Below are 20,214 nucleotides of genomic sequence, written 5' to 3'. Positions count from 1 at the left end.
ATGATTGTAGACATTCCAGTCAAAGGTTTTATTCAGGACAGTTCATCAAATATGCAACATATTTATCTGTCAAGTTATTTTCACAGCTTTGAGCATATAGACAAAACGTTTGCTCCTAAATGATGTAGACATACATAGTTGGGAAAAAAAGCGAATGATTTGTTATTTTGAAAAGCCCAGCACAGTGTGTCACAGCATGAGCATAATGTAGGTGTCTGTTAAAAGTTTCCAGGCTGGTCTTCAGTCAGTTGTGGACAAATCCAAAGGCAGCAGTGTCTTTCTCTTGGTGGTACAGCCTTAGCAATCCTTAGACAGAGGATTTACAAACAATAAACAACAACAATCAAATATAATAAAAAAATAAACACACACACACACACACACACACACACACACACACACACACACACACACACACACACACACACACACACACACACACACACACATATAAGAAAAGTTATAAAAGTAGTAGTGATTCATATTAGACACTTCATAATAGAAGACAACATGACAACATTAGTGTAAATACATTGTTTTTTAAAGTAGACTCAGGAGTAACACTCACCAGCAGATCATTTACCCAGCTACAACCTGAAAACAATCATATAGAAACACAGCAGTGAATATGTGAAACAGCTTATGTATTTTTAATTGGAGAGGGACTCTGGTTCTGCTGCATGGATTCAGATTTTTGAACAGTCCACTTCAAGTAAGACCATTTTATAGGAGTGCAATGCTTTAATTAGTGGAGTAAAAAAAAAAAGTTCAACATATTGGGAAATGTGTTTATTCATTTTCTTGATGAGTGTTAGATGAGAAGATTGATACCTGAGTAATATCAATCTCCACATCCATAAGAATACTTGTCAGACTTCCTATAAAGGGGCCATATTATTGTTTTTTGATTTTCTCTTGTTTATATACTGTTATGATATCTATGCTAAACATGGCCAAAGTGCCAAAACATACGTAGAAATGCTCCCTGCAAGTCAAAAGCCAGGTGTCAACCAAGCCCCCAAGAACTGCATTGGGCTGTCAAGCCATGGCTGTATAAAGAGAATCTGATACATTTTTGAGGAATGAACTGGGCACCATTTTTGAACATGGTATCCAGTTCACTGTAATACATCTACGGCTTCAACCTGCCCTGAACACCTTTTTTGTGCTGTCTTTTGCCAACGAGCTGAGGTTGGCTCGTCATGCATGCTCATAAACAGCTGTCTGTTCCATAACCTTGGGTGCTAATGTAAAGGGTTAAAAAATGCAGCATATGTATTTGAAAGGTGATATGAAGGAAATTTCAAAGATGTTAAAAAAAAGTCAGTTCATTGAGGGACTATGTTACGGTTGATTGTTAACTCAGCTAACTGGCTAACTGTAGACTGTAGTAGTAGTAGTGTGCGCTGAATGTATTTATACCTACAGCAGCAGGGGCGGGTTTATGCTAAACACCGCCGGGTTATGTAACACGGCAGTGATTTTCAGACCCGGACATTAAATCCAGACACAGAAATCTTGAAACACAGTTTGTGAAGCCTAGCTCCACAATTCAAATCTAAATGGTAAAAATGCTTTTTACACCTTTTTTAGAAATACATTTATGATGTATTTAATGTGTTTAGAAGAAAATGTCTGAATTCACTTTACATGGTCTGCGACTGCCATAGCTTCAGCGGCAGCCGGGTTTCCAGCCACTCCTCCTAACTCCCATCAAGTTAGGGGGGCAACACTAACATTCTTGCTAAGGTTTTTCCAAGCGTTGTTTGCATTGTCCACTCTAAACTTTCAGATCTGATTTAAGCTCAATGTATTTGAGTCGACATTTTGAGTAAAGAATTACAAAAAATAGTGATATCCTACAACTACAGTTGTCTCATAGTTTGTTGTCGCAGACTCCTAAACATCTGTATCTGCTGGAAACAAACCAATCAGAACAGAGGCACATCGGGAGGGCAAGCTTGAACATATTGGAGCTAAAATGGCCTGTTTCAAACACAGGCTGAACTGACAGGCTTTAAAAAGGGTAAGTGGGCTTATGAGATAAATATGATATGAAGGGTCCTTTAACTGTAAATCATGCAAAGATACTCCAGTAGAGCCCCAGATTATAAATACAGACCTAAAAATGTGTACAATTCTCCTTTAAGGTTGCACATACAACAGATTTGAGTCCAGACCAAGTCTATAATGATCACACTAAATGTTGTAGCTTTCATTATTTTTGTAAATGGAATATTAATATATTAAAATGTCAACAGCTTAAAGTGATACTTACATCTGCCGAGCGTTATTCTTCCATCAGTGCACTGGACCGCAGAATGATGATCATTAAACCAGTACCATTTTAGTTTCTCACATTCCAATCTCACATCTTCACCATCGCTTATAAATTTAACTCCAACATTTTTCAACTGAGAATAATCAGCAGTGTCCACTTCACAGAAGGCGGCTGCACAAAAGAAACAATAGCAAGTTTGGTAACGTTGTTCCTCAGTGTCAGCCTTTTACCATTTTAAACCATCTTTACAATGGACTTGTTCATACCTTTGCAGGTTGGTACTTGTGACCATGTGCCATCACTGTAGCACACCACTCTCTGTGGACCCACTCTTTTGTAAAAAGAAATGCATTGGTATTTCAAAAACAGTGGTCCAGTTTCCACAACATCTCCATTAGAAACTCTGGGGATTCTTCCACAATTGGAGACTGAAATAGAAAAAATGAAAAGGTTTCATGTTGCCATAGTAGTTAATCCACTTAATTTCTAAAATTTCCTTACCAACGGCCTCACTAATGGACTCAATCTATCCTCAAATAAGCTTTGTAACTAACTGGCCAGCAACTGAAGAAAAAGAAGAATGTAGCTTCTGATTTACTTGTGGTGTGATGTCCTCCCTCTCTGTCATTCCCTCCGGAGCTGGAGGATGATCCTGTAACATACATTAGACACAGCAGTTAGTATGATATTGTCCTGCAATTCTTCCAGAATCAGAGTAATGTCTTAACATTTTCCCATTGTGTCCTCTAAAATTTAAATAATAAAACGAATAATATGAAATATAAACTTCAATCAGTGACATGGAGAGTAAAAATATTATATTCTTCATTCATATTTGATACAGGCCGTGTCCCAAAGCCAGCAAATGTACTATGTCCTCCACAAGTGCTACCTCCTCCCCCCGCTGCAGATCCACCCCTTCCAGCATCTGGTTTGCTGTCTAGGTGGAAATAGAAAATACATTGTATATGTAAACATGTTTTATAGAGGGATTAAATAAAATGATTAATTTATATTTAATACAGATCAATATACTGCTTCAACCTGTAGGCCGTGTCCCACAGCCAGCAGATGTACTGTGTCCTCCACAAGTGTTACCTCCTCCCCCTGCTGCAGATCCATCCCTTCCAGTATCTGGTCTGCTGTCTAGGTTTTGAAAAATAAAATAGATTGTATATACAGTACAATGAAAATATTTTTATAAAGGGATTAGATAAAAAGGTATGTTAATTTATATTTGATACTGATCAATGAGCTCCTTCCATCTAAAAGCTTTGTCCTATAGCTAGGTGATGTGGTCACCTATTCAACACTACAACTACTAAATTTAATATTTTCATCATTGCATATCTAACAACATTGTCCACTTACCGCACTGTGGGCCTGAAGTCCAGTTTCCATTGGTGCAAATGATGGTTTTATTGGTGTTTACTCCGTTTACAGTAAATCCTTCTTCACATTCATACTGTAGTACTGATTTTGCATCAAACACATCCTGGTATCCCCCATATATGATTACTGCATGGGGGATTTTAGGAGGCTCATCACATGCTTGGAGTTTTTCTGTAAAAATAAATAAATAAATAGGAGAAGGAAAAGGTGTCGAGATGTATGCTAAGGGTTTCTGGTTACTGTAAATATGTTTTCACAGCTAACTTGAGAAACACATCTCACAGACTTACTCTCACAGACCGGCGGCAAAGAGGACCATGTTCCATTTGTACATTCAGCCAAGGCGCTCCAGTTTTTGTGTTCATAACCAATGTCACATTTTATTTTTATTTTATGTCCATTATCATACCAACCATTTAAGTTTTCAGTGTATTTTGCATTCGGGATAGTTGGTGGAATGCAAGCGTTTTCATCTGTTATAAAAAAACAACAACAAAACAAAAAACATTTTCAGACTCAGATGAATTTATGGTACTGATTTTATTGTCATTACTAACATGTCATATTAATCATAATAGATATAATCATATTGTAAGGTCCTGAATTAGAGAGCATTAGAAAAGATGTTTCATGAGTAGTTAGTAGTAGTAGTAGTAGTAGTCACTGGTGTAAAAAAATTTAACTATATAGTTTGACAAAAAAACCCAAACAAATCTGTGTAACAGGATCCTTTTTTCCCTACTAGTGACTCCTTAGATTCATCTTGTGATTCCTCATGGGGTTTGGAACCCCAGTTCAAGACTAGCGTAGTAATAATAAATGTCATTAGGGTTACAGCCATAAACGACTTGCTTTTTAAAGGTTATGAAGCATTGGTTGGAAGGTATTTTATATTTTAACATGAGAGTATTTATTAGTGTGTTTAATTTGCATTTTTAACAGAATTTATAGAAAATACACACAGTATATCAGAAAGACATGATTTTAAAAAAATCCAGAAATGCCATTTATTCCTGTACATATTTATTAATTTCTGAAATGATCTGAAATGAATTTCCTGACAAGTTCATCTTGTGTACGACGATAATGAATGACATTCCGTAGCAGCCTACACAAAATTTCATGGGTACCTTTAATTTAAATGGCCCAAAAGCAACCCTTCAGTTCCTTCAAGTAACCCAGTAGACAGATACAGAATAGTAAACACTTACCTATACATTGTGGTTCATGAGACCATTGCCCGTCTTGACATGTACTTCTTGCCCACCAACCCTCCACTACTGGCTTATGCCCCTTATCACAGGCATAAGTGAGACTGGTTTCATGAGTATAAGACTTTTCATCAGGGACAAAATAACCATGATCCAGTTTGGGAGCACGACAACGTTGTTGCCCACTTAGTGCTGAAATACAATTATTAACAATTGTACGTGCTAGACACATATACAGGTTATTTTGAATTAAAATGTTTCTAATTGACAGAATTTAATGTTCTTACCATGTAATGCTCCAGGAAACCAAATGAGAAGAAGAAATCTCACACACATTTTGCCAAGTATGAAACCACCACGACTAAGCAGACAAACCAAAGCAACCTAGTTGAGATGAGGGCCAGTTAATAATTGCTGGGGTCATTTCCCCAAAGAGTTATCAAGTTAAGAAATAGTAAACATTACGTTGAGTAACTGCTATCACACTGTTGCTCGGAATCTAACACACAAATGTACACAGAGGTTACATGTACACTGATCAGATCAGTGTTTTGTTTACATGAGGTTCCTTACAAATGGTAACATGCTCCTAAAGTACACAGACCTATTTTCTGTATAGCTGATTTTATGGTGAAAATTCTTTCTTTCTTTCTTTCTTTCTTTCTTTCTTTCTTTCTTTCTTTCTTTCTTTCTTTCTTTCTTTCTTTCTTTTTTAAAATTTTGTTCCACTTTGATACAGTCTGAACTACACCATGAACATATCTAAGAGGAGGATTACCATTTTTTTTAGAAAACACTGCTCTTATTATTGCATATTTAATTTGTTTTGGAAATCCACTGCGATTTATTTGTCCCTGGAAAAAAATCTATGAGACTGTTCACAGTCCAGATTTCAAAATGACTTTCCGGAGTGCTGTGACCAGAGGTCAGCATTAAGATATACCAAAACAACAGTAAAGTCAGAGGACAGACGCTACAAACAGAGGTGTAATTTTCATAAAAATACATTCAATTTTAAAACACAAGTAGAAAGGGAATCATGTTTACCTTGAGGTCGCATGGTCAATCATGAAGCAAATTTCCATCTTAGACCCTGACTGCCATCTGCTGGATCCTCATGTGCGCTGCATTGTGTCATGTAGCAATGCAGTCTCACATCAAAATGTATCATAGCTATGTTGGTCCACAGTGTAACATGGGGTGAGAAAGGAAGATGAAAGACATTATGAAGTGGGGCCAGCTGAGCATCATGCATGCATCAAAAGCAAAAGTCTCACAACTTAGTAAAACAGAAATAAATGTAGCAAAAGCTGAGCTAAGCCAGAGTTGCACCAACACTTGCATTGCACAACTGAGGCTTGCACTGAATCCAACTAAAATTCGAGGGCTATACGAGCACTAATAATACAGAGGGATTAAAGTTTAATCAACTTTTAAACTAAGATTTAAAGATCCCACTAGAGCCATATTTCTTGCTGGCAGCTAAAAGTGTGTTCCACAGCATGATAATGCAATATGGAAAGAGGACCACAGACCTTAACAGTGGTTAATAGGCCTACCAGGCTAAGAGGACATTTTGACATATCACAGTAGGAAAATAACAGGTGTGAATAAAAACATTGATAAAGGTTGAAATCAGTTTAGAAGCGCCAGAGCCGTTTTTTTAATGTTTTGAGTACAACTCACCTGATTTTTACTTTGGAGCACCATGAGGTTTGAATTTGGGGTTTTAAGAGAAATGTTTCTATAACTATTAGATGGATTGCTATGAAATCTACAGGAAAGGACAGAGCAGGCTGTTCTTTCTGAGGAGGCTCAGGCCCTTTAATATGTGCACCAGGCTGCTATGTATATTCTACCAATCTGTGGTGGCCAGCTCCCGATGTCATCTCCCCAGCCAAGAAGTGGCTGGGGAGATGACATCGGGAGCTGTGGTGCAAATAAAGTGAATAAGCCAGCTCTGTAGTGGGGATGGAACAGAACAGTGTGGAGGCAGTGACAGAGAGGAAGATGAAAAGAAAACTGGAAGCTATCATGGACAATCCCTCTCATCCTCTCTATGCCAAGCTGAGGCAGAGAGAGCTTACATCAGGAGTACGTTCAGCCACAGACTCAAAGCCTCAAAGCGCTTGGGGGGCTCAGCCATCAGACTGTAAAAAACTACAGCTTCCAGTACCTCCCACTCCCACTAATGTTTTGCAAATGTATTGTTTATTGTGTATAGTATTTGAGATTGTTTTATTATTATTATTATTATTATTATTATTATTATTTGTATTATTATTATTAGTAGTAGTAGTAGTAGTAGTAATAACCCTAGCCCCCTCACAGTAAATTTTAATAACTTTGGTGATTCATTTACTTTTCATCTAGTGTCATGGCCAGGTTAAAAATGACCAGCTGCAAAACTAACAATCCTCCCATCAGCATGTACTTTGTGTTTTTCGCTAAATAGGCAATGTAATGTGCTATACTAAAATGGTTGCCATAGTAACTTTTAGGCTATACCTGCTGAAACCAGCACATTAACATTGTCGCTGTGAGCATTCAAAGAAAATAACAAATAATCTCGGGAAGATGACGAAGATGCGAGTTGTGCATGTTTAATGAATGAACTAAAAACTGTACTTCTACGCGTTTCGGCTAAGGAGCCTTCGTCAGGAAGTGAGATTATTAAATTGAATATTAATTGAAATTCATTGCAGGACAAGTCAGTATTAAATTCTAATGTGAGTTTATATTAAATGTTTCTATTCAGACTTCTACTTTCAGTGAGGCAAAGACTGTTGAATGGTGGGCACACAGCTTGAATTATATTTACAAAGTAGCACTGTGGTAGTCAAAAAAGAGAACACCATCACCCGTTGCTAAAATAATAAGTATTTGAGCCAGCTCTGAGATGACAAAATCACAATACAAGACAAAATCTATACCAGCAAACTCCCTGAAGATCTCTCTGGACACACTGACTCAAAACTGTTAATCATGTGAAACTGGTAGCTTGAAGGCCACCATTTTTCTATAATAATTCTATGAGTGTCACGATGTGGGAACACCTGAGCAAACCTTCTGGTACATAATACGACATACAGGAGCAGTATTCTAATATGTCTTTGTCTGGCCTCTTTTGCGACCAGGTCTGCTTTGGACTCTTTTACATGTTTAATTTTGTTTCTAGTTACCATACAAAACAGAGGGAAGTTTTAGGGACACTATAACAGTCAAATATATAATTTATTAGGTACTTTTATCTTGATAATAAGGGCTACAGCAGCCAAAAAGGCTACAGTACAGTCAGATTTACAATGGTGCTGCAGTCTATTCAGTTGCACGTATGTATTTCACATGCACGCATCATCACAGAAACTAAAGCAAGAGTACTAAAATGTTTATATGATATACACTCAGATACTAATCTAGTCAGATTTTTTTTTTTTAAATGTAAAACCCATGTTTATTTTTATTTTTATTAATTTTATTTAGCCTTTATTTAACCAGGTTAGTCCCATTGAGATCAATGATCTCTTTTACAAGGGAGACCTGGCCAAGACAGCAGCAACACAGTTACAGTAAAAGAATCAGACAACACATACATTAGTTACATTAAAACTTACATATAAACAGTGTTGGGCACGGTACTTTGAAAGTAATTAATTATAGTTACTCATTACTTCTCCCCAAAAGTAACTGCGTTAGTAACTAAGTTACATCAATGTCAAAGTAATTAATTAGTCTACCAGGAAAAGTAACTATTACGTTACCTTTTTTAAAAATTGTTCAAATACGTCAAATTACTTGGCTGCCCCAATCAACAACAACTGGCCCAAAACACATTCAAAATTAGATTATGCTTACGAAATGTACTAAAAATAACTAAATAATAAAATTGTACATGTAGCAGATGTGTAGCGATTGAATTTTATTCCTCAATAAGCAATAACAATATAAACTTCTCTTAATATATGATAATGAAAAATTGTACTGGATATGAATTAAAAAATTAAAAAGGTCCGGTAGGGGGGTGTCGGTTTAATAAGCAGCAACACAGAGCTATCAGGACGCTTTGCTCTCATATGCGCTGCATTGATAGTCACATGAACACACACACACACACACACACACACACACACACACACACACACACACACACACACACACACACACACACACACACACACACACACACACACACACACACACTGCAATGATAGTCACATAAGCACACACACATGCAGTCACTCTCTACAGCACACTCTTGCTCCCTCCCTTCAGATTTCGGGAGATTGTGTCATTTGCATTAAGTAAACAGTATGACCTAAATAATGATATCATTGTAGACTAAAAGTGCCTCATCTGTTCTACAGAAATTGAACATACCTCTGGCACCATCACATCAATGATGAAGTCAACATTCCTCAAGACTGTGTAGTCCAAAGACAAGGCTGACTTAATCAAATTGATTAGGTCATTCAGCTAATTTGTAATACTCATTAACTGATCCAGACAACAGACAGACCACAAGGAACACAGGACAGACCACTGAGGAGCTGGTCCGGACCACTGACCACTGGTCATGACCAGTATCTTTAGTGCCCCTAGTGGTAGTGAGGTCTGAAGAAGTAACGCCGCATTTTTTTTGGCAGTAACGGTAACGGCGTTGTAACGGGGGAAACAGTAGAAAGTAGAAAAGCAACGCCGTTTATTCATAACACCGTTATTCCCATCACTGCATATAAAACACTTTCACTAATGTTTTAATGTTAATGTTTGTTTAGGGTACGAGGTTTTGAAGTTGAAGTAGCCTACAGATTGTAAATTGTTCCAAAAATCAAGTGCTGAAAACTTAAAATGTATTCCAGATGAGAAAACACATCAATGTGAATAATGCGGGAAGTGCTTGACGTGCCATGATCATCTGACGGTCCATTAGATGGCTGCTACCTCAGCTTTTAAGGTATGCAACTAAATCATCCTTCTTCATGTTCTTCATATATATTATAAATCCACTATAATTCATTTTATCCTAGTCCATGCTGCTGTATTTCTGTTAATACACATCTATTACATGTCTGTCCATCTGTTCTTCTATGGATGTTGTATTGCTGTACAGACTGTAAAGCGCCCTAAGGCAAATTTGTGATTTTCGGCTACAAAAAAAAAAGACTTGACTTGACTTGAAAACTGCTGTGCATCAGTTTGCAACAAAGAATTTAAAGGAAAGAAATGCACTTTACGATCATGTAACGAAACAAAGAAGTCATTGGTTCACTTTAAATCAAATTTAAGAGTGTAGTCTAGACCTGCTCTATGTGAAAAGTTCTTTGAGATACTTTTCTTGCAATTTGGTGCTAAATGGGAAAAAAAATTGAAATTGAATTCAAACCACCAATCAACTAAAATAAATGTTTTTTTTTTTTTTGTTTTTTTTTTTTTTTTACAAATGTCCACAAGGGGGCACAGCTTTAAATGAGACTAGCACTTAACAATTGTAGATGGAGAGTGAGTATCTGAAGAATGGTGCTTTCAAAGCCAGACCATATCATTCAGTTACCACTTTGTGAGATATCCTGTCATTTCTGCAGGATCTTCTGGAAAAAGTGAGGGCATTTTCTACCATAAATGTTTATTTGGCAGATTTTAGCCTGTCACACCTGATTTAGCAAACTCATGGGCCAACACCCACCAGTCTGTCGTTTTTATGAAAGGTGCTTGGCAGCTGTGGCTGGTGTCTAAACAGATTTCTCCATCATGGGATCTGCCAGCTGTTTTAGACACATTGGAGCTAATAGCTTTCCAGGAGGCTCTAATTGTTGTGCCCACTGCCATGCACATCTACATGGAAAGGACTAAGGGTTTCAGGAAAGGAAATCTGGATCTGGCCTGTTCCTAATATTTTTCTCAACCCCAACATGAGGGGGGTAAAATTTTAGCACTTCAATATGATGTACTCCAGGTATACCATAACCACCCACGACAACCTCAGTAATAAACTTTACATAGAATTATTACCTCTCTGGCAATATTAGCAAAAACTGAAAATGATTAAGTTTTGTAAAAGTAGAATTTATGGCAGAGCTGTTGTACCAGATTGCATTCGATTGCACAGGTGTTTCTAATAAAGCCTGCTGAGTGTATTTTGTAATTTGTGTATTGCCTGTACAAACTGTCTCTCAAAAGCTTTAGGTTTGTAATGGAAGGAATTTATTTATTACTTGAACAATGTACATATGAGCACAATGATTACATGACTACAGGTGGATGTACTACTCATGTGTGCAGTGCATCAACCTTATTTAAACAGATGTGTAAAATGTGATTAAAGAAATTAAATAACATTTTTTTAGTTTTTAAGTATTTAAGTGGTGGAAGGCAGACAAAAACAGTACTTTTCTTTCACTTTACCACACCAACTGCGGCTTCCTGGGATGGTTTTTTCGAGTGGATCATGATTCTGTGTCACTTACAGGAATATGTTCAGAATTGACTGTCGGACAGTTACAGTGGTCCTCTCAAACTTTGTTTCATGATCACTAAAATCAACAGAAAAGTCTAAATTATTACACATTGTGTTCTCAATCATTAATTTCTTCCACCCTCTCATCCTGGCTGTAAAGTTTGCTGTGTATGTGTTGATTCACAGTTCACTCACATTTTGCCCTCCGTGACTAGGGGGACTCTTACTGAGTCAGACTATTGTTGCAATAAATTGTTGTTTCATTAAGTTTAATGTTACTTGATTCCAATACCAGCCCTGTTAGCACAATGTAACTAAAGTAGTTCATTTTTGTCAAAGTCTACACAGCATGGTGTTCCCAGTAAGTTAGAGTTCTCTATGTATTTCCACAGAATGAAAAGGCGACATCATGCACTCTTTATTTGAAAGGCCCTTGCTCCAAATGTAAAGATGGTGCCAACCATAAGCAGCAACTCTGGGCTTCAAACCGGCATCAGTGGGTGATGTCACACTTTGATACGTTCATCTTTATATACAGTCTATGATTTAGACATGAAAACTCTGCAGACATAGTTGTAGAAAGATCATTATAAACATTCCAGTCATACAGTATCAAAATATCAATATAAATATCAGTATCAATCAAATATGCAATATATTTATTGCATATATTTATATCTGTCAAGTTATTTTCACAGCTTTGAGCATACAGATAAAACATTTGCTCCTAAATTATGAAAAAATTCATAGTTGAAAATGAAAAACCAGATATGTTATTTTGAAAAGCCCAGCACAGTGTGTCACAGCATGAGCATAATGTAGGTGTCTGTTTAAAGTTTCCAGGGTGGTCTTCAGTCAGTTGTGGACAAATCCAAAGGCAGCAGTGTCTTTCTCTTGGTCCTTCTCTAGGTGGAAAATAAAAAATAAAATACATTGTGTATACAGTACAATGAAAATATTTTTTATAAAGGGATTACATAAAAAGGTATGTTAATTTATATTTGATACTGACCAATAAGCTCCTTCCATCTACAAGTTTTGTACTACAGCTAGGTGATGTGGTCACCTATTCAACACTACAGCTACTCAATTTAATATTTTCATCATTGCATATCTAACAACATTGTCCACTTACCGCACTGTGGGCCTGAAGTCCAGTTTCCAGCGATACAAATGATGGTTTTATTGGTGTTTACTCCTTCTACAGTAAATCCTTCTTCACATTCATACTGTAGTACTGAATCTGCAGAAAACACATACTGGTATCCCTGATGAATGATTACTGCATGGGGGATTTTAGGGGGTGCACTGCATGCATGGAGACTTTCTGCAAGCAAACAAATACATAAACAGTTGAAGTTACTCTCGATTTTTACAAAGAAGAACATTAAATGTGTGATTTGAGGCTTAGAGATGACACTAATGTCCACGTCTGTTGATATATTTTTCATTTTTACTTTTTATGAGATATGACTAATGTCACGGCAATGTATCCAATACTTACCTATACATTGTGGTTCATGAGACCATATTCCATTTTGACATGAGCTTGTTGCCCACCACCCCCTCACTACTGGTACACGTCCACTGTTACAGATGTAGGTCAGCAGTAATCCATGAGGATAAGTCACCAATTCGGGGCAAAGAGAACCCCCATCGAGGTTGGGAGCACTACAGGACTGTGGTGCACTTTGTCCTAAAATGAAATAGTGAGTATGATTATTCTACAGAAACTTTGTTTTCATACAAAAATGGTTGCATGTGAACATATTCAATGTTCTCACCGTGTAATATTCCAGGAAGACAAATCAGAAGAAGAAATCCAAGATATCTGATGCACATTTTGACAGGAGTGAAATCATCCAACAGCAAAGTGGAGCTAAGAGTCTATTTGAATTCAGAATCAGTTAATGATTGTTGTGGACCCTCTCCCCAAAATGTTTGTGGAGTAAACACTCAGACATCATGCTGCTGTGCTGGAGCCAAAACAAAACAGGGAGAATAGGCTAGTTACGTGTTATATATTATTGGTTTATTAAATGAGTCACATCATACACACATTGAATGTTTTTCTCCTGAAGCATACAAAAAAGGCTTAGTTTACACCAGCATTTTTGTAAAAATAAGACAAAAAAAGTACAGCTAAAACACTGGCATACAAATCAGATCATCTGCCAGAAAGCTCTTTACAAAAATCAACATGAGTCCAAATTTCAAAAGGATTTACTGGATTGGTGTGATCAGAGGTCAGTCCTGTTCCTGCCCTGATCAAACCATTTATCCAGCTGGTCCTCATCACCTCCTGGATTAACAGAATATCTAAAAACATATTTTTAGGCCATCACCTGAGAACTGGTTAACCTCAAAAGAAGATCCTAATTGACTTGATGTTAGTATTGTTTCCTTTAGACACCTTCAATAACAATCTGAGGAGATAGATGCTCAGATCCTCATGTATAATCTACAGTTATGTTAGAATGAGACTCAGTTGCAGAACATTAATAATAATAATTAAAGATTTATGGAATTTTATTTCTCCCCAAAACCTTTAAATGTTTACAGTCATCATCTCATGTACAGCATGAGTGAGTTACCTCCATCTGGTCCCATGTATGAGACTAAACTATGTGATTCAATGACAGGTTCCCCTCTTCTGGATAAAAAGAATGAAAACACAAACATTATTTTGAGAGAAGGAGGTGATTTTATCACATCATTCAAATCAATAGTCCTCATTTTAGGAGAACAGATGCAACTTCATAATGTAATGTATTTATAAGCAATCAAATATGAATATACTGCCAAGGAGAGATTATGTCCTATTTCAGTTAGATTGACATATTTTTTAATTCAAAGTACTGCAGGCCATTCACACTGTATTGATTTGTTTATGATATTAGTGCATTACACTTCCTGTTATAAGATTCTGCTGATAGTCACAAAATAATCTGCTCCAGCAGTGTGTGTGTTTGTACTTTAATTAAAACAACAACAACAAACAAAACAACTACATGTTTGAATCAATCAAATACAACATTCTTTGAGTGTAGTTTTTTTCTGGTGGAAGTTGTTCAATAGTTTCCAACTTGACTTTTGTTTTCACTCGATGGAGAGTTAACCAGAGCGCAGTTGTATTTTTTGGCACCATCCCTGGTTAGAACACAGACAATAAGCAATAACGTTAAGAGTTGAATTATGTAAAACTGCTGGAAGAATAAAATTAAAATAAAGTATTATCTAGTACTGAATATACAAAACACTTTATTAACAATAATAAAGTAATTCTTTGAAAAGTAGATAAAAGAATAACACTTACATGATCGTGGTAATAAAGAAGACAACCTAAAAATAACCAAATAACAACAGTAAATCAGTTAATATTTCAGTCGTCAGTTTAATTCACAAACTTTTCTTTTTGAGGTCTGATTCTCTAAATATCTGCATGACTGCACCAACAGAGGAAAACCAGTTTAATTCTTAATAGACAAGACTGTTGTTAATCTATATTTTTCCTTAGTGTCAATACATTTCCATGAAAAGTTTTTTTGAGGTATTGAGTGAGTCATAAACCATGCTTGGTGGTCTTATAGGGACAAGCATGGGGACTGTCACAGGAGGAGCAAGTTTGGAAAAAACTTGAGACGTTGCTACCAAAAGAATTACTATTACTATAAAATATGCAGCTGGTATATGCTGGTAAAGTATGAGTCTTCTATCTCTGGTTGATGCTCTGTGGAGTTGAACTGTAGGCAAAAGAAACCATGTGCACCACAAGCCAGAGAGGAACCAGCTTCAAACTAACAGCAGTATAGTTCAGAATTGTGACAAATGGGGCAAACAAAGTGGAGGATAAAAGTAAAAAGCTGTTGGCCAAAAGTTTTGCAATGGGAAAGGCAAAACAGCTAGTGGTGGGAGGTGTGGAAGCGATGTGATGAAGAAAAAAAAAAGGGCAAAGACACACCTATAAGTGGGCACAGGAAACTATCGGAGCGGCATTTTATCTGTTGTTGAATCTTTATTATAATTTCTTCATCGGGTGCAATATGCTCTGGTTGAGTCATATATAGATATATACAAGTTATAGAAGCATCAATAAATTGTTGGTTTTCTTTTCTTTTCATGGGATTTCTTGACAATAAGAAAATATAAAGCAAAGCAAACTAAACTAAAAGCACTGACGTAAATTAAAATGTAAAGATCCAATTTATATACTTACAGTCAGTAACACTAAGTTGTTGATTAGTGCACTCAAACAAGCTGAACTGATTGTCCTGAGTACAGTAATAGTACTTCCTCTCTCCTTCCTCCATATATATGTTACTTCCAGAAACTTTAATATTTGTCCCAGCAAATTGATCAGGATTGATGAGACAGAATGATTCTGCACAAAATGAACAGAAAGTAACTCATAGATAATAGTTTAGGTAACATCTTTGATAGACTTTTTGAAATGAAGAGTATTCGTGTTCATACCTTTGCAGACGGGTGTTTGTGACCAACTGCCATCACTGTAACACACCACTGTGTCTAATCCGACTAGTGTGTGATAAGCCACACATTTGTATTTCAAATACTTGTCTTGTTTTTGCACAACAACACTGTTTTGGATGACTGGTTGTGTTCCACAGTTCTTGACTGAAATAAAAAAACAGGTTATTTAAGACTGTCAGTATGTTGTGTGTTGCTTAGGTCAGGGGTTTAAAAAAAATATAACTAATTCCTGTTTGTGTACATTTGTATTTCCTGCTTCCCCTGCGTAGTGATACCCACAGGAAATACACTCTATCACTTGGTCAGAATTTGAAGATGTATGTTGTAGATGTATGAATAGTTATACTAAGCAAATATACAAACCAAGTCTGATACATGTGATGTAAAAGGAGCAAAGAATATAAATGATTTACTTGATACGATTGAAGGTCCACTGTTTCTGTCATTCATGCCAGAAGTGGTAGAAGATCCTGAAAGATACAGAGCATACACACTTTAACCAAAGACACAGCAGTAAGTATGACTGGGATGTTATTTGGCATCTATTTTTATACACAGTGATGTCTAAATAATTTTCTCAAAAGGCTTTTTAAACTTGAAAGATTGTAGAACCGTATGACATTCCTCAGTTCAGTTTTTCACTGAAAAAACCCAACAACACATAATTAGAAAATAGAAAGAAATATTTTAAAATGATATTCTTTTTTCATCAAATCAATGAGAGCAAGCACGGCAATGGGCCACAGCATACCCGCCAGCCAATCAGATGCTAGTTGAGTCTGGTGTTTAGATCCTTAGATTCTTTTAGGCAAACCAAGGCATGGATAGGAATTAACACTCAGATTTTCTTATTGTCTTTGTTATTTGTATTTTTTACGGTCTACAGATAAAATGTCATCCTTCAACCATTGACCTTGAAATCGATTGTACATTTCTTTGCACAATGTTATAAATTTCGATAACCTACCTCGACCTGTAGGTTGTGTAGATGTAGTGTGTCCACCATTTGTTACCCCCACTGTGGATCCACTTCCTGTACTGCCTAGTTGGGGGGAAAAAAGGAGTTGGATATACAGTATAGAAATATTCTACACAGAGAAGGTCTAAATGGATATACTAAATTGTATTTAATGCAGATGAATAAATTATCTCCATGTGCATGTTGTGTCCCCCTACCAGCAGACGAAGTGTGTCCCCCACCTCCTCCCCCCACAGTGGATTCATCACGTCCAGCACTTGGTCTGGTTGCTTCGCCTAAGTGGAAAAACATTAGATTAACAAACATCATAGTAAATTAATAGCAAATTCTCAAATTCAGCAGCAGAGAGAACCAAATCATCTTTTGAAATGGAGCCCCAGGTGGTCTGAAAGCTAATTATGTAACTAGTGACATAATGGATAGGTTTAAACTTTAATGTAAACCTAGCACATTAAGTTTTTACAAGAGAAAAATATCTAATGATGAAGAAGAGCTAGAGAATTTGGCCAATGCTAGTTTGTAATTGCTGTTGTTGCCATACCAACATCATCACAACACCATTCTGCAGCTACAGCCTGATATTACACTTGTTTGGAAAAAGACGCCCTCTGCAGATACAGAGTATGATAATGGTTTGAACTCTTTGTCTATTTTCATTGCTGTATATCTAACAACATTATTCACTTACTGCACTGTGGGCCTGAAGTCCAGATTCCAGCGATACAAATGATGGTTTTATTGGTGTTTACTCCTTCTACAGTAAATCCTTCTTCACATTCATACTGTAGTACTGAATCTTGAGAAAACACATCCTGGTATTCCTGATGAATGATTACTGCATGGGGGATTTTAGGGGGCATGTCACATGCTGAGAATTTTCCTGTAAATAAACACATCAGTCATGAATAAGAAAAGGTGCTTTTGATTAGTAGCTACTTCATAGGGATATTTGGTGAGACTAGTTTTTCAAACCTAAGAATTAAAGTCTAGACACAGATTTTATTTAGACTTACTCTCACAGACCAGCTGAGGGGACCATGCTCCATTTGAACATACAGTTGTTGCAATCCTGTCTTTATGCTCATATCCGTTTTGACATGATACCCTTAATTTGAATCCGTCCTCATGCCAATGCTCTTGTTCCTGATTGTATTCTGCATGGGGTATGTTTGGTGGAGAGCAGGCTTTTTCGTCTGAGGGAAAAAAACATAACAAATAGGCAGTGTGACATCATTTTTACCATCGCAACTGTCTTTAACCTTCTTTTTTTTTAGTTAATAACTAATATCTTAAAAGAATTACTGTTAAAGGGAATACTTTGCTGCCCTAATTGTGCTTGTAGGATGAAACTAATTGTTACACTCAAAAAATGGGGTTAGGTTTGGGGTGATTATCTGAGCATGACGTCTTGACTGTATTTCGTAAAGCATGTTAAGCAAAGGGGAAGTGTGTAAATTCAGTGCAATAAAATTCACATTTCATGTCACTTTGTTTTAAAATAGGGTTCAACATTTACATATCCGAGATATGATAACCCTAACCCTAAGCCTGACCCTGTTTCTCTATATTTCCAGTCTTTAGGCTACACAAGGCTAACCATCTCCTAACTCCAGGTTCACAGTAGCCTAAATAGAAATGAAATGTTATTGATCTCCTCATTTTCATTATTCTACAGAGTCACACAGAGACAGATGGATAACATCATGTATTTACAGCATAAATGGCTACATTGAACAACCCAACTAAACAACATGAAACGTGACATTACCTTGAAAAACATGCTTCAGGCTTTCAGCTTTTCATTCAAATCAACCAGTGGAAATATTTATTGGACACTTACCTATACATTGTGGTTCATGAGACCATGTGCCGTTTTTACATATGCTTGTTGCCCACCAACCTTCCACAACTGGCTTATGTCCTTCATCGCAGGCATAATTGAGGCTCTCTTCATCACGATAACTCTCTTGTTCAGTCTCAAAATAACCATTATCCAGTTGGGGAGCATGACAAGACTCTTTTGCACTTTGTGCTGTAACAGAGATAAGCAAGAGAGCACTACAGTGAAATGATTTAAACAAGAATAAATTAATAAAATCAAATCATTTCTAGGTAATAGAATTGAATATTCTTACCATGTAGCAAGTCAGGAATCAAAATCAGAAGAAGAAATCCAATATATCTGATGCACATTTTGCTGGGAAGTGAAATATTCCACCATAAAGCAGAATGAAGAGCCTTGTTCAGCTCACCACCAATTAATGATTGTTGAAAGCCTCTCCCCCAAAAAATGAAGAAATTTGGAGTAAACACTGAAACTGTGACATCACAGGCCAGAAGTCAATATGTTGATGAAATGCAGCAAGCACATGAAGCACATTACAAACACACTTTTCACAAGTTTCTTCAGTGTTTTTGATGCTTTGTATGACATGAGATTAACATGAGATTAAGTCTCATAATATGACTTACATCAAAATTACAAGATCATTTTTCAAAAGTAATTATGACATATTAAGTGATATTCATGAGATAGTGCCTGGATTATTAATTTATCTTAGTAATTATGAGTAAAGAAGTAATAATGTAGTAATAATGATTGAGTATTTCACAATTACATGATCTATATATTGTAATTATATTGTGTTATTTTACTAAACAAATCATAAAAACTAGGTTAGTAAGCACACTTAAGTACCTTGCTTTCCTGACCAAAGATGATATGTACACATTTAGTGTCTTAAGGCTTCAGTCAAAACTCGGATTCGGTATGTTTTAATGTTTGTCCACATTATGATTCACTGAAACCTAAACTTTGAAAGAAAGAGGACAGGGAATAAAGTTCTAGAGAACTTGGCTTGTTTGTTAAACCCACAACAATGACTAATTTGTTTAGATTTCAAAATGATTTCCCGGACTGTTGTGATCAGAGGTCAGACTTTTGAAATACCAAATACAGCTGTGCCAAAAGTCAGCCTGTAGAAACAGGAATAATCTATTTGATTGTAAAAAAAAAAAAAAACCCAAAACAACCCCAAAACAAATATGAACCATCCCACATATTGGTATTGACGAATATCTTCTGGTTTTACGGTTGAGTTGTCGGTCTGTGATTGCCATCTGTTGGATCCTCATTTCGGAGCAGTGAGTGTGACAACTCTTACTCCTGTCTTACACCAGTACAGATGGAGACATGGACGTTCACTGAAGATCTTTCCTTTGATTTTATTCACAGATAAGTAACCAGTAAAAGCAGATTCATCATGAGAAAACAGTAACTAGTGTATTCTACTAGTGTAGTCATGTTTCATGACTGGGGCTATTGTTAGGTTATAAGAGCCCCATGCTTTAGCTGTATTACTGCCTCTCTCTTCTTTATTGTTCAACAGGGGCTATGGGAACATTT

The 20,214-nt window shown here is 36.5% G+C and overlaps 2 protein-coding genes across 2 annotated transcripts; both read right to left on the bottom strand.

The window, feature by feature from the left end:
* Window positions 1-13: 13 nt before the first annotated feature.
* Window positions 14-13,204, bottom strand: LOC133990433 (coagulation factor XIII B chain-like). The gene is made up of 12 exons (XM_062428747.1): window positions 13,162-13,204; window positions 5,172-5,210; window positions 4,885-5,076; window positions 3,964-4,146; window positions 3,653-3,844; window positions 3,326-3,427; window positions 3,174-3,221; window positions 2,880-2,933; window positions 2,548-2,709; window positions 2,279-2,452; window positions 569-594; window positions 14-306 (listed from the first exon to the last, which is right to left on the bottom strand). The coding sequence occupies exons 1-12, from the start codon at window positions 13,178-13,180 to the stop codon at window positions 298-300; spliced, it is 1,200 nt and encodes a 399-aa protein (XP_062284731.1). The 5' UTR covers window positions 13,181-13,204; the 3' UTR covers window positions 14-297.
* Window positions 13,205-14,298: 1,094 nt separating this feature from the next.
* Window positions 14,299-19,555, bottom strand: LOC133990432 (complement factor H-like). The gene is made up of 12 exons (XM_062428745.1): window positions 19,507-19,555; window positions 18,944-19,126; window positions 18,649-18,840; window positions 17,822-18,001; window positions 17,497-17,688; window positions 17,006-17,083; window positions 16,797-16,871; window positions 16,243-16,299; window positions 15,812-15,973; window positions 15,555-15,719; window positions 14,655-14,680; window positions 14,299-14,488 (listed from the first exon to the last, which is right to left on the bottom strand). Exons 1-12 carry the CDS (start codon window positions 19,538-19,540, stop codon window positions 14,453-14,455), a joined length of 1,380 nt encoding a protein of 459 aa, XP_062284729.1. The 5' UTR covers window positions 19,541-19,555; the 3' UTR covers window positions 14,299-14,452.
* Window positions 19,556-20,214: the final 659 nt, after the last annotated feature.

Source organism: Scomber scombrus, chromosome 11 (genome assembly GCF_963691925.1).
Source record: "Scomber scombrus chromosome 11, fScoSco1.1, whole genome shotgun sequence".
Lineage (NCBI taxonomy): Eukaryota > Metazoa > Chordata > Actinopteri > Scombriformes > Scombridae > Scomber > Scomber scombrus.
Note: the sequence above shows the minus strand (reverse complement) of the source record. Positions and strands in the feature narration are given on the sequence as shown.